This window comes from Choristoneura fumiferana, chromosome 10 (genome assembly GCF_025370935.1).
Source record: "Choristoneura fumiferana chromosome 10, NRCan_CFum_1, whole genome shotgun sequence".
Taxonomy (NCBI): Eukaryota; Metazoa; Arthropoda; class Insecta; order Lepidoptera; family Tortricidae; genus Choristoneura; species Choristoneura fumiferana.
In genome coordinates, this window is record NC_133481.1 from 8,078,887 (window position 1) to 8,093,246 (window position 14,360).

General features: G+C 37.0%; 2 protein-coding genes across 6 annotated transcripts; one reads left to right on the forward strand and one right to left on the reverse strand.

Moving 5' to 3' along the window:
• Positions 1 to 534: 534 nt before the first annotated feature.
• Positions 535 to 6,927, reverse strand: LOC141432005 (uncharacterized). 5 transcript variants are annotated; one of them, XM_074093356.1, is made up of 10 exons: positions 6,735 to 6,927; positions 6,432 to 6,554; positions 6,001 to 6,151; positions 5,760 to 5,930; positions 5,053 to 5,282; positions 4,567 to 4,673; positions 2,536 to 2,644; positions 2,116 to 2,256; positions 1,599 to 1,794; positions 535 to 779 (listed from the first exon to the last, which is right to left on the reverse strand). In XM_074093356.1, exons 2-10 carry the CDS (start codon positions 6,507 to 6,509, stop codon positions 589 to 591), a joined length of 1,374 nt encoding a protein of 457 aa, XP_073949457.1. In that variant the 5' UTR covers positions 6,510 to 6,554; positions 6,735 to 6,927; the 3' UTR covers positions 535 to 588. The 5 variants fall into 5 exon arrangements, 4 of the variants coding, with proteins under 4 accessions (XP_073949457.1, XP_073949456.1, XP_073949458.1 ...); XM_074093355.1 differs by having other exon boundaries at positions 6,633 to 6,927; XR_012451782.1 differs by lacking the exons at positions 535 to 779; positions 1,599 to 1,794 and adding an exon at positions 2,364 to 2,438 and having other exon boundaries at positions 2,168 to 2,256; positions 6,633 to 6,927.
• A 1,100-nt stretch (positions 6,928 to 8,027) lies between these two features.
• On the forward strand, positions 8,028 to 13,258 carry Tbp (TATA binding protein). The gene is made up of 4 exons (XM_074092769.1): positions 8,028 to 8,490; positions 9,669 to 9,799; positions 12,119 to 12,362; positions 12,475 to 13,258. The coding sequence occupies exons 1-4, from the start codon at positions 8,224 to 8,226 to the stop codon at positions 12,748 to 12,750; spliced, it is 918 nt and encodes a 305-aa protein (XP_073948870.1). The 5' UTR covers positions 8,028 to 8,223; the 3' UTR covers positions 12,751 to 13,258.
• Positions 13,259 to 14,360: the final 1,102 nt, after the last annotated feature.

Here is a 14,360-nt window from a genome sequence, read left to right on the forward strand (position 1 = left end):
ATCGGAACGATTTTGTCGGAAATATGTGAAAGCAGCACATGGTGTCGGCTATCGGATGTCGTCTATCGTCATCCGATACCGATATCGGATCGGATAATGTGAAAACGCTCTTAGGGTAGGGCGCAGTGGGGCGACCGTAGGGGCGGCAGGCGCCCCTTTTATCTTCTGGCTCATTCAGGGAAGCCTATACCTACTTTCTATAAAATAGTGTGGAAATTTCGCCCAGGGCGCTGGAAGTACTAAAACCGGCACTGCATGCTGCAAAACCCAGCTTTACGGTACTGTTATGATCACACTACTGACAGATACACTACTCAAAAGAAAATAAGGGCCACGGAGTTTTATTGGTAAAACGAAAATACTAAAAAATATAATTCTTTATAGCATCCCTTGCCCAAAAATGGTTTTATTAATGCTACATACATAGTATTTGAACCTTTAATGCTTTAATTTTTAGACCAATTTGAAATTTTGAATGAAGCACATTTATTCAGTGCACCATTCGATGTGCCGTAAAATCAATAAAGGCAGTCCTTCTATATCGCTAATTTAATGTAGCACTAGATGTAACATACATAACATAACTAATCACTTTGTAGTAGAAGCCATAGTCGGGTTAGCGGGAGGAGCCGTAGACAATGCCGAAATCACCGGTGCTTGTTCAGTCTCCTTATTTTTCTTGGTAATTAGCATTATTCCGTGTGTTTTCATATGAAGCCTGAGGTTGCTGTTACCGGTGAACCGTTTCCCGCACTTTTCACATGCGTAAGGTCTTTCACCTGTAAATGCAAAAATAATTTACATTAATAGTAGATTGTACAACAAGAGCATAAACGAGCCTTTTAACCCAAGACGTTCATATAACCACCCGAGCCGGTACGGCAAGGGTGTGACGTCGAGGGAAAAATGGGTTTAATGCTCGAGTTTTACACTGCTTTTCACTTCGATTGCAAGTAAATTAAATAGCAACAGTGGAAACAATTTTTCACTTACTATGTACCTTTTAGTAGTCGGTTACGACTTCAAAAAAGCAGGAAGTTCTATGTTCCAATGTTTATATATTTTTTCATGCATTTCTATATAATTATGATTTTTTAGTTTTATTGATTTATTTTGAATGTTAAATAATTTTAATTTTTATATAAATCAAAAATGATAAAAAAATTATGTAGTTTTATTTTTATTTTTAGACACCTTGGTCTTAGACGAATATTTTACTCGCCTAGCATAAACACGAACTTTGCGAGCATGAGAAGTGAAAAAATAATCTACGCGTAGTGTGCCATTGAAGTGAATATTTTATCTAGCAACTAAGTGTAGCAACTTAAAACACAAACTCACAACACAACAAACTCTAGATGAAGATGTGATATCTTAAGGCGGTTACAGACTAGCATTTTCTTCTGCGTATATACGACCGAAATATGCGTGTCAACCCTCGAAAAAACAAAACCGAACCTGTGCGCGCGTACACGCGCTTTCAAAAACGAGCTTATACGCGCGTATAAAACGGTAGTCTCAAAACACCCTTATCGTATCGGTCTTCTCGAGACCGTCCAGATTTGGGCGGCAGCAAACGAATCAAAAAAAGGTTGCACCTGTGTGTACGCGGCGATGTTTGACCAAAGTTGACTTGGCGTAGAATTTGCGTCCGCAGTAATCGCACGAGTGTGTCGGGTTGTTGTCGTGTCGGTCTATGTGAATCTTGAGGGATAATCGGTTCTTGTAGGACGCCGGGCATCGCTCACATTTGAATGTCTTAGCGTCTTCGTGGGAGTTTAAATGGCGCGTAAACTGTGGAAACATTTTTTAAATTTTTAAATTAAACTTTATTTTTTCAATGTTTTGATCACTGATGTATTAAACTGGTTTTGGTCGAGTATTTATTTTAATACTATTGGTATATTTGAGATGTTGTAGGGTAGGGATTTAACATCTACAGATTACGGAGTATCACCAGAGGGTAATGGGTTTAAAATGGTGCAAAATAACATAACGTGAGTAATGGACGCCTTCTATTTAATTTCAGTCAATCTACGTCGGCTACAAAAAATAATAATTGATTTCGATGTAATACAGAGGCATCGCTAATCAAATATAGAGCAAGGTACGTACGGAATCGAATATACGCTGGCCGCATACCGGACAAAGTTTACTTTTATCCTTACACACGTGATTTTTAAGTCTTGAAGCATCTGCAAATCTTCTTTCGCAAATTTTGCAAGTAAATTTTTTATGTCTTCTTTTCTTATGATTCTGAAAAGAGAAAAACTAACTTTGTTTATTACAGCATCAATAAATCAACATTTACGAGTATTTATCGATGCATTTCCCTCCAGTTCTTCTTACTGCGTGCTTTTTACCTTCTGGTATTTACGACACATTGTCTATTTTCTTCTTTATTTCATCAAAGTACTCTATCCTCTGCCTTTACCTTCCTGTTTTGGATTGTATTAATGTGTGTATTATTTGTATTGGTTGTATAATAGTATAAACAAATAAATGCAATGAACTGTTGGAAAATGTATTACATACAGCCAGGACGTTCGCATAGATGGCAGTGTATTCGCACATATCGCAGGCGTAACGCTTCTCTGGTTGATGGCTTCTAAGATGTTCATTCAACTGATGCCTATTTGGGAGTCTGACAATATCATATCAAGATATTTAGATATTATATAGATATTTATAGATATTTGTGTTAATGTTTTTGAATTTGTATAAGTACTACAAGCTGTATTTCAGCTCAGCTGACATGACGAGCCACCAGTTATCCACTTGTCAATATTGTAATTCTACATAGGTACTTATACTCTGTTGTAATTGCATCGTTTATGATTATGACACTTGACACAGTCGTGATTTACCATCGAAGTGATTTACCCTAAAATAAGGACAAAGGATTGGAAACCTCAAATACCGTTAAGATGCATTTTTTTTGCGTCAAAGGCAGAAAGTGCCTATTTGAATATAAGATATTTTGACTTTTTTCTACTTTAAAAGGATTGGTCACAATGGGGCTCAAAATACCGTTAAAATGCATAATTCGAGCTGACGTCAAATCAGACAGAAAGTAATGGGATTATTTGACAAATATATAGATATGTCATCCTTTCTATTTAATCTAATAATATATCAATAAAACTCCTTCGAAACGTCTTGACCGATTTTTATGTTTGTTTTTTTGTGTATATTCGGTAGGTCTGAGAATAGGATTTAAGTAAACTATTTTTCATACTTTTACGCGGACGGAGACGCGGCCGCGCGGGCAACAGCAAAAATGTGCGGCCATTGGGAACCGTTGGAAAAGTATGGCAAGGTGATTTCCGTGAATGGCTACTCGACGATGATTAGCTGCGCAAAAATTAGCTTGGTAATGGTTGAATTGTTTTTTTTTTTTAATGAATGTATTCGCGTCGGTATGGCGGGCTGTAAGTCACACCGGAGAAGTATGGCATTACGCTACCGCCTACATCTTTTTTTTATCTACTATCGGAAAACTCGAGCATTTTTGTGGAACAAATCGTTCAAAACTCGCTATTTATCCGACACTTTCGATTAACGCCTACGCGATTGGGCCACCGGTACCAGCACTATGACCATCATTTTCTTTTTTGTCATTCCGTAATTAGACCCCTGAAGAACCGCCATACTGGTGGTATAAATGATCTAATATTTTGTGTCACCATCTCCGGGTCTGTAATATTATAAATGCCAAATGGGAAGGACATAAGACAGCTTTTAATCTGGAACATTGTATATTTCCCGCAGGATAAAGATAAACGAATTCTTCGCTGACAGAGACGCGGCGCGGGTAACAACTAGCAGAGGCGGCTTTACCTATGGTGCATGGGGCTGGTGGTGGGTGTGCGTTGCACGCGGGCGCAGCGTTGTGTTAGGAGCGCCGGCCGCGGCACTTTCAATGAACCTGCGCCCGTATTCCATTATGACCGCGCGCTTACTAGTGGGCGCTAAATTAATTTACACACGGGCGCTGCGCTACATGGGCTTGAGACGCCTCTGTCAACTAGTATCCTATGCATATTATTAAAATATAGATATACTGCCAATGTTTTGCAAAGAAAAAAAAACAGTTGAGAAATTAATCTAAAGTGCATTTTTGATATTTCTATATTATAGGTAGGACCTACCTAATTGTATCTTTCTAAAAAGGTTTTTTTTCTATGCAGCAGCTATGGCGATACTGGCGTACCCGGCGTTTATATAAAACTCTATTTACATTTAAAAGAAGCTTACATTTTTTTTCTATTCTATCGCATTTTCGCGTTCTAACTCATTCATTGTCTAGGTAGGTAAAAATTGGTAATTACGTGGTAATTACCGTATTACATAGCTTTCATGTGGACGCGACTATACGGTACACCGGCAGGCGTCAAAAACGTGACTCAATTTGGCGTGTCGCTTCTAGTAATCTGAGCTTCAGAGTAGTCGTTCCTTAAACTCTTTTGTTGCTCACATAGATGCAAAGACTACAGCATAAAGAACCATCTACTATAGGTATGTATCACGACAAATGAAAGTGGTAGCGTCGATCTTCATACTTACACTTCTGTACATAAATGGCATCCTATATTGTGTGTCTCTGCATGTATACTGAACTTCTTTGGGCAAGTAAACTTTTTCGGACAATGCTCACAACTCAATTCGGCAATCTAATAATAAAAAAATATTTATTAAACTTAATGTATGAAACCGCGCCTTTAACGTAACCAGAGCAGCTTCAAAAATATAGATATACCGTTGTTTGTGTAGAAAAACATGGGGGGGGATAGAATTTTTCTTACTTTTGCTGACAAGGATGAAGGGTGAGTCGAAAAGTACTAAAATTCTACTTACGTAATACTCGAATGAACCCTAAGGAATAATAAATGTCAAAACAACAAGAATTAAGAAATTAACTAAGTTCAGGGAAGGAAAACACACATTCATAAATAAATAAATAAATAAATAAATTCAAAATTTATAGCCCTTTGCTGCTTGTGCTGGTTTCTTGAAGATTAAGCATTCAAATCATAGGAAACTAATACATACCTTTTCCTCATAATGTACAGTGAGGTAATGCTCTTCCATCTTGAATATGGATGAGAATCTCCTAGGACAGAGGTGACAGTATTTTTTAGCCGAATGGAAAACTCTGTGGGTCAGCAGTTTGGGCCAGTTTTCAAACTCTTTGAAACAAATACCACAACTTTTATCAGTGTGATGGCCTTCAAGGTGTTCTTTCAGAGAATCAAGAACAATAAAACTTTCATCACATAATCCTGCAAAATTATAACATTCACAGATGTAGCTCTAAATAAGTGTATTTATTACTAAGTACTAAAATTACGAAAAACTTACCAATAGCTATAGTATGAAAAGTATGCAACTTATTTGTCTTTTCATTTACATATATACTTGTATCAGCCACCTGTGCAGAGTATACACGGAGATGGAAGAGATGCCTATTTACATCCTGCTGGTACATTCTAGGGTGAAGAACCACAGAGCACTACATTACAGTCACTCCAGGAAGTCATTTGCAACATGATGGATCAGCTAGGTTTTGTCCAGTAGCTAAGCTGGCATGAATAATAGTGTCTACAGCTGATATGCAAAATAGGCACAAAAAGTTGTTGAGTTCCAGAAAACTACCTGCTAATATCTTTGTCATTAAGTATGTAATGTACTATACATATTTGCTGAAATTGTTACATCCAGGGTACTTAAACTTTGTTGTTAAAGAATTTTATACTGACCACAGAAGTATTCATCAGAACTCTTGTTTACTTCACATTTTGCTTTTGCAGTGTTTGACAGAGATTTCCTCTTTGGCCTTCCTCCTCCTATACATTTCCTTTTCCGTCTTACTACTTTTACCTTCAATGAATCACCTATGGCCATTTGTGCAGCCTCATTTTCAAAAACAACTGAAAAAAAAAATTGGTACAAAGTATTTTTTTAATAAAAGTGCCTTTGATAATTCTTTAAACTACTTACCAACTGATTCTTCTTTTTTAAATTCATTCTTAATTTCAAAGTCAACTAAGCCATAATGACATGTTTCATGAAAACTATCACCTTCATCTTCTCTTTTTATGAGTACATCAAGTTCACATTCAACATCTAGAGGCCGAGAGGATTTAACAGTCTGGTGAAGAAAGGTGTTTTATTAGAATACAAATTAAGTTTGAAGTTTCACAAAACAATTTAATATCAATGTTCTCATAAGGTCCTAGTTCTTTAAGAGAAATGCTGTAGCTAATCTGTTTAATAATACGCCATGATACCTACTTATCTTTTCATTGAAGAACAAAAAGAGGAGGCCGAAAGTTACAACGATTTGCATGAAGATAAGATAGGGATTGGGTTGCCAAATAGACAGATATAATATTTAAAGTTCTACTAAGTATAGGTAGTTATCTACTCACCAGATCAACTTCTCGCAGAGCTTTTTCAGAAGAAATGCATTTCTCTCTGAATTTAATAAACAAATGTACGGTGTCCATGCATGTACGGCAAAAACATTCAGGAAATCCATCAAATGGCCTGACCTATAAATAATTTTTAATGAGCATCAAGCAGACCTGCTTCTGCTTTGATTTTGTAGAATTTCCATTTATTTTACTTACATTTAAATTCGTGAGCGAATTATAACTAGACAGAAAAGTTTCGTCTACTTGAGATAAATCTTTACTAGCACTGAGACATGCTCTACAAGTCTCCATACTTACAATAAATCGAAATAATATTTTTAAGAGTAAATAACACAAGTTATTCTTAAATAATCTATTAGTAAACAATTGAGTGCTCACTATAAAATAAAATACAAAGATAACGATACGATAATAAATAACAAATAACAATATGACGGACGATTATTAAATATTTCAGTCAGTGTTGCCAGGACCCTTGGACCATAAGTTATGATTCGTTTCTTGAAGTCTAATTTTTTTTTGCAAAAATTACTTTCCTTAGTTTTTAAAATTTACGCGTTAATAAAGGCGTTCTTCCTGGACTCTGGACCCTTAACAGTAGTGAATTTTAGGCACTGATGTATTACTAGAGGTTACCCGCGGCTTCGCTCGCGTAAACTATTGTCTGGTAGTTGGGTGACACCATTTCCCGGACGTACAATACTGACACGAAAATTACCTTTAAAACAAAAGTTACTAACATGTTACGCGAGGGGATCAAAAGTTACGGGAAATGTAACAAATGTAACAACCTGGCAACACTGATGACAATGGACATGACACGACAATTGACAAGAGGTGCGTTCGGGGAGCCGCTATCAGCACAGCACTACAAAATGATATTAGCGTAATGCTACATTTACGCTTGCCAAGCTTTGGCGAGCTGTCACCAGCACAAGCGTGTAAACGTCCTGTTTGGATAAGCTTGCGTGAGCTTGCCAGCGCTTGTCGCCGATCCGGACCGGTGTCGGTTTTTCAACACAGATCAAAGGAACTTGCGGCAAGCGCTTGCGGTGTGTTAACACGTTTACTCGTGTTTAGAGTCGCTCAGGAGATCACGCCGTACGGATGAACATATTAAATAAATTTTAGTGGTGACCATTATGTTATTGGACTAACGAAGAAAATTTATCTTTTTTCTTTAAATTAAAATATGTCAAGTTCAACACAAGAGCCGGAGAAACTTCAAGATCCACATCTGCTATGCTTGCCAGTCCGGAATACACTGACGCGCTTGCAAGCGTGTAAATGGCATTCAAGCCTTTGTATTTATTGGCTTGGAGTTCGTAGATGCTTGGCAAGCCTTGGCAAGCGTGTAAATGTAGCATAATCTTTGTATTTTGATGAGCTAATTGCGTGCTTGCCAGCGACTACTGCCGCCTACACATAAGACTGTTGCTCTTTGAAAACTATTTGCACTGGGCGTGCTCGTGCATACTCCATCTTTACGTCTCAGCTCAGACATGAGCGTCAAGGTCCGACCGTCTGCAAATTTATGGCACTACAGCTTATACCTAACCTTGTTGAAAAAAAAACGTATTGTCAATATTTGTCAATGTCAAGTGTAACGTCAAACTTGTGTGTGGTAATATAATAATAATAATTATCTTGGTGTTTAGTTTTCGTTTGTTTGAGCGTGTATCTTCTGTTCATGGTTCCGTTTCAACTGTATTCATAATTTAATAGCTAGGATAAAAGTAATTAATTTATTTAATCTACATACTGGTGCACTAAAATCTAACTCATCATGGATCAAATGCTACCGAGTCCGTACAACATACCTGGGATAGGTACTCCGCTGCATCAGCCGGAGGAAGACCAGCAGATCCTGCCGAATGCTTTGCAGCAGCAACAACAGCAGCCTTCCCAGCAGCAGATGCCTTCGCTCGCCACGATGAGCTCGCCCCTGGTGGGATTCACCGGCCTCATAGGAACTCCACAGCGCTCCATGCACACATACGCACCGACCGCCAGCTACGCTACTCCGCAACAGATGATGCAGCCCCAAACACCGGTACATGCTTGTTTTTTTAAAGTGGAAATGTTTGGTTTGCTGTACACACATGACATGAACATATTCTTTGTATGCAAAATTATGGTAAAAAACAGAATTCAGTATAAATTAATTTATTTATTTATTTTCGGAGATCCAAAAGCTAGGGTAAAAGAACCAATAGTTGGCCTTTTTATGAAAGTTCTGAGTTCTAACTTGGAATTAACAATAGTAAATATATAAAAAAATGCAATTAAAGGAACAAACATATTTCTTCTTACATCTGCATTATATTAATATACTTAGGGTCTGTTTCACCATCCATAGATTAGCACACCAAATGCGACTATGTCAGCCTCATGGGGAGCCTCAGATATATACACAACACTACAGACAAATATTACACTCTCCCTTGCACTGAAACTACGTCTGGATCCAAAGGCCCGTCCAATGAATCTGTAAATTGGACAATTTAAAAACTGGTGCTATTTGTGAAAAACAAAGGACCGAAAAGGCTGACTATAGGTTCCTGGCCGACTTCTTACTTTACCCTATAAAATAAATCCATAATAATATTATAAATGCGAAAGTGTGTGTGTTTGTATGTATGTTTGTCTGTCATTCACGTCGAGACGGAGAGACAGATCGACGTGATTTTTGGCATAGAGATAGTTTATGGGCCAGAGGCTACTTTTTATCCCGAAAAAAATGCAGAGTTCCCGAGGGAACAGCGCGCGATAACCGAATTCTACACGGGCTGAGCTGCGGGCAAAAGCTAGTTACAGAATAAACTTAATTTTTGCAAAACTAAAAAAAATTGCATTCTATTCTAGTTACTTACGAAATATAGTTAGGTATAACTTTAAAACTAATTTTTTTAACTAACTGGACCATTAATTAACAAGTATAATTTTCAATTAAGGTGGTGTCCATATATGACCAAAGTGCGCACATAGTTCAGCACCTAAATTGGCTACTTTTTTTTTTAACTTCACTTTATCCTCTGAAATCGAGTGAGCGTCCTCTGAAATCTGCCACCCCTAGGACGCTGTCGCCCCCAAGCCGCGGCCTATATGGCCTATTGACAAATCCAGGACTGATCCTAAGTTGTATCAGTGGCGTAACAATTATGAGTCAAAGTGGTTGCCGCGACTGGTATTGGTCTGATGGATTCATTCTTTTATAATTTTCAATTGCAGCAAAACATGATGTCACCGTTGATAACGAGTGCAAGCATAGCAAGCCAACAGATGATAGGGCAGGCTAGTCCGGCTCCGATGACTCCCATGACTCCACATTCAGCCGACCCTGGAATTCTCCCTCAGTTACAGTAAGAATTTCAATAAGTATGACTTGTATAAATATTTTATTTTGCATCCAGTGGAAACTATACTTTCCTGTGATTTAAAGTTGCATTAGATGTGTTAATTTATTTGTAAAAGAATTTTTTAAATTGTTTTTTTGTTTCTAAATGCATGCAAACACACATAGGCTCCCAATTTATTATAAGATAGTAAGCTGTAAGTAAGAGACCCCTCCCTTCCCAAGACACTAAAATGGTAATTTACGCTCTAACAGTGTCGGGATCTGTTAAATTTCAAACATTAGATGGTATACATTATCATCTTGTGATAGTTCTCTTGTAGCTATTAGTCTACAATTTCGTCACTACTTTGAAAAATTCTCGTACATAAAATTAATATGTCAACAAAATTGAACCTTGACATAATGTTCGTAAAGTTCACTCAATGATTTATCTATTTTGAGGTACAAGTTTTTTTTAAGTAGTGACGATTTGTTTCTTTTTATATATTCGCTGGGTGCGAAGTACTAGGCGGGGGTAGTGAAATCTATCGCAGCGCTCATAGTGGCCAAAAGTAGAAATAATGTAGGCTCGGTCATCTGTCATACTCATATGAATCTGTCATTAACAAATTAAATACCTAATTTTAGTAATAGATGTTTGTGTTATGATGCGAGCTTGAATTATTGAACACTGTCCCTATATGTTTTCTTCTTAATTACTCTACATCCCAGAGATGTCCAGCAGATACCAACAATTTTCCTTATAAAACGGTTTGTGGTTGAAATTTTGTATTGAGTGATACTCACAAAGCCGGTCTTCAAAATAATACTCATTTTGATCTGAAAACGATATTTAATTTAAAGACACCATTAAGATAGCTTTATCTTTTTGTTTTACAATAAAAGTACAACTAAACAGGAAGTAAACAAACTGACATTAACCAAAATAAAAAACCACTTTTTGAATAACTTTTACTTACCTCATTTAATTTTAATGACCAAAAATGAATTCGCAACCTTTTGTCCACCCAAATCACGGTATCACGGTAATTTGGTATTATAATATTGGCTCTGTGCACGACATCAGCGCCACCTAGCGTCCGCAACTTTTTTGGCTCTGATGCTCTGACTGATTTCATGGCGACATTGTGACAAAAATCAAATCTATAATGTATTAATTTATGATACAAAATTACTGTGATACCGTGATTTGGGTGGACAAAACGTTGTGAATTCATTTTTTGTCATTAAAATTAAATGAGGTGAGTAAAATGTATTCAAAAAGTGTGTTTTATTTTCGTTATGTCAGGGTTTGTTTACTTTATGTTTAGTTTTACTTTTACTGTAAAACGAAAAGATAAAGCTATCTTATTGGTTTCTTTGAATAATAGTAAAATTATATAATTGTTCTTATATCGCTAGTAATAAATTAAATATAGTTTACAGATCAAAATGAGTATCATTTTGAAGACCGGTTTTGTGAGTAAGTATCACTCAATATAAAATTTCAACCACAAACCGTTTTTATAAGGAAAATTGTTGCTGGACATGTCAGAGATGTAGAAGAATTAAGAACAAAACAGGGACAGTGTTCAATAATTCAAGCTCGCATCATAACACAAACATCTATTACTAAAATTAGGTAGTTAAATTTTATACAAATGCTTTGTTAATGACAGATTCATATGAGTATGACAGATGACAGAGCCTAGATTATTTCTTTTTTTGGCCACTATGAGCGCTGCCATAGATTTCATTACCCCTACCTAGTACTTCGCACCCTCCCAATAAAGGTTTGATTTTTGTCATAATGTCGCGATGAAATTTCAAAACGTCAGCAGGGCTACTACGAAACTCGAAGTTCGTATCGTACCGTCCCATTCGCTCTCGTATTAAATAGTATAAGTGTCAGAGGGACCGCACGACACGAACTTCGAGTTTCGTAGTTGCCCTGCAGAGCCTCAGAGCCAACAAAGTTGCGCACGCTAGGTGGCGCTGATGTCGTGCACGCACAGAGCCAATAGGAGTACCTAGATGTATCCAATATAAACGCGTCGTCTTTGGCTACTTGAAATATAGCCAAGTATACGCCAAAGTAATGTACCTAATGTCTTTACTGTTGATCAACATCATCAGTGATGATTCATCACAAATGAGAGAAAATGTAAGCTATAATACGCTTACACTACTTATGCATCGTGAACAATATCAGTACCTACGCCAAGCTGCATGAAAGCTGCACGGCGTATTTTACTGCGTCTATGCGTCTATGTACGCGTCGTAAAAAGTAGGCCTAATCTACCGCGCTTGGGTATAATAAGACTTCTACTTTTCTCAATTTCAGAAACATAGTCTCTACAGTTAATCTCAATTGCAAATTGGATTTGAAAAAGATAGCTCTTCACGCACGAAATGCGGAATACAACCCTAAGCGGTTTGCAGCCGTTATTATGAGAATCCGAGAGCCACGGACCACTGCCTTAATCTTCTCTTCTGGCAAAATGGTGTGCACAGGTGCCAAAAGTGAAGAAGACTCACGATTGGCAGCTAGGAAATACGCTCGTATTATCCAGAAGCTTGGATTTACTGTAAGTAAAACATAGTATATTTAAAAACACAAGCTTTTCACTTATTGTAATTTTGATGACTGTAGTTTAAAATTAGATTATGTTTTAAAAAAAAGGTTTTTTCTTATTTCAGGCAAAATTCCTTGACTTCAAAATTCAGAATATGGTCGGAAGTTGCGATGTGAAATTCCCTATTCGCCTTGAGGGGCTCGTGCTCACTCATGGGCAGTTCAGCTCCTACGAGCCCGAACTTTTCCCTGGACTGATTTACCGTATGGTAAAGCCTAGAATAGTATTATTAATTTTCGTTTCTGGAAAAGTAGTATTAACGGGTGCGAAAGTGAGGCAAGAGATTTATGAAGCTTTTGATAATATTTATCCAATCCTGAAAAGCTTTAAAAAACAGTAGTAGTTAAGTTTCCGTATATTTGCTGATATGTTGTAAGTAAATAGGTACAGTCAGCATCAAAAGTAACTGCTTACTTTTGTACTTTGTCGTTTTACAGCCACGTAGGTACTTAGCGCCATACAAGATTGACAAATTTTAATGTGTTAATGTGACAGAGTAAAATAGTAACCAGCTACTTTTGATGCTGACTGTATATACCTACTAGTAGAGAAAAATTAAATTAATGTAATTCATTTTTTGTCTACTTGTTCTTGAACTTTTGTTTCTTTCAGTTATCCTCCTAAGTCCTTGCATGCTTTATAAAGGGCTAATTAACACTAAGAATAACGGCCGAATGTACTTTATAATTGTTCATTGAATAAAGAATTCTAAGAATTTTGATAAATATCCAAAATAAGAAAACAGGTCAACCACGTCTAGGTCTTAAACGCTAAGTTTGTTAAAAAATGTCAGGACTCAGGAGGTTAAATAAGATTAGGTAAGATTGATAATAAAGATACTTTTTGTTATAACCTTCTTTTCTTACGAGTGTCATGTTAGAGTATTTTAGTGGAATTTCCAGAATCAGGTGTTTTTCTTTACTGTATATAATATAGGTTTGTATCTATCCAAACTTAAAGTAATGGCGCGTAGACACCGGCCCAACGAACTCAACGGATATTCAACGTTGGCTCCGCACGGTCGTCAAACTTCAAGCAAACGTTCGTTGGCACCCTGATTCCGGCTTGCATTCCGAATTTAAAAATGGACGACGACGATATGATTATAATTGATAGTTTTATATACTGTATTGAGCTCTCCCTGCTTAAGTGACGTAAACGGCGTGAAATATAGAGAGGGATAAATCAGACGTCTTTACCTACGCTACGATCTTTCGCTTCAACTTAACTTGAGTGAGCGTTCGTCCGTTGGCCTTCGGCGACCATCCACACTGGATTCGATGTAATGGTGCGATTCCTTTGATGCTACAGCCACGCTTCGGATCGCCGGCACACGCCAAGAACGATCGTTGGCGTTCGCTAAGCCGTCCAGACGAGCCAACGAAACCCAATCGTTGGCGCTCGTTGGGCCGGTGTGTAGGTACGCGCTATAAAGCATGCACATACATGTAAATACCTGTAAATAATACTTCTTACACTACAAATTTAATTACTACAATAATAATATACCTAATATTGACATCGTAGTAATTTGTTTGTTTCAACAACAAACAAATTTCCCTTGATTATTATTCTTTGGAGTTTAGTGGTGGTTTAGAGCTTTATAGCATTATAGCACACTAAGACGAAGGCGAGCCATGTAGTCGAGGTTGGGTCGGAACATTAAAATTCAATTCGATACACTTTCAATTATTTATGAGCAAGGTAGACGAAAATTAAATAAGTGCATGAAAATGTATTCTTATTATGTAGTCTTATTTTATATAAATTCAAGCGAATTGAAAGTAGGAAAACAAGACTAGTGAGAATCTTCTTGATATAGAATTGAGCTCCAAAATAGCTTCAGAAATACAACGATACCTTTTGAATTTGTACCCGTCTCGTCTGTAGGTAATTCTATACTTGGTTTGGATAGGTATTTAACTATACTATATAAAGAAAACAACGTCA

Bases quoted from the DNA above. Each gene is read 5' to 3' on its own strand.
- Tbp (XM_074092769.1), top strand. From the start codon at position 8,224: ATGGATCAAATGCTACCGAGTCCGTACAACATACCTGGGATAGGTACT. The intron at 9,800-12,118 runs GTAAGAATTTCA...TCTCAATTTCAG, and splicing joins GGAATTCTCCCTCAGTTACA to AAACATAGTCTCTACAGTTA. The intron at 12,363-12,474 runs GTAAGTAAAACA...TTCTTATTTCAG, and splicing joins TCCAGAAGCTTGGATTTACT to GCAAAATTCCTTGACTTCAA.
- LOC141432005 (XM_074093355.1), bottom strand. From the start codon at position 6,728: ATGGAGACTTGTAGAGCATGTCTCAGTGCTAGTAAAGATTTATCTCAA. The intron at 1,795-2,115 runs GTACGTACCTTG...ATGTTTCCACAG, and splicing joins GCCAGCGTATATTCGATTCC to TTTACGCGCCATTTAAACTC. The intron at 780-1,598 runs GTGCAACCTTTT...TTGCATTTACAG, and splicing joins ACATCGCCGCGTACACACAG to GTGAAAGACCTTACGCATGT.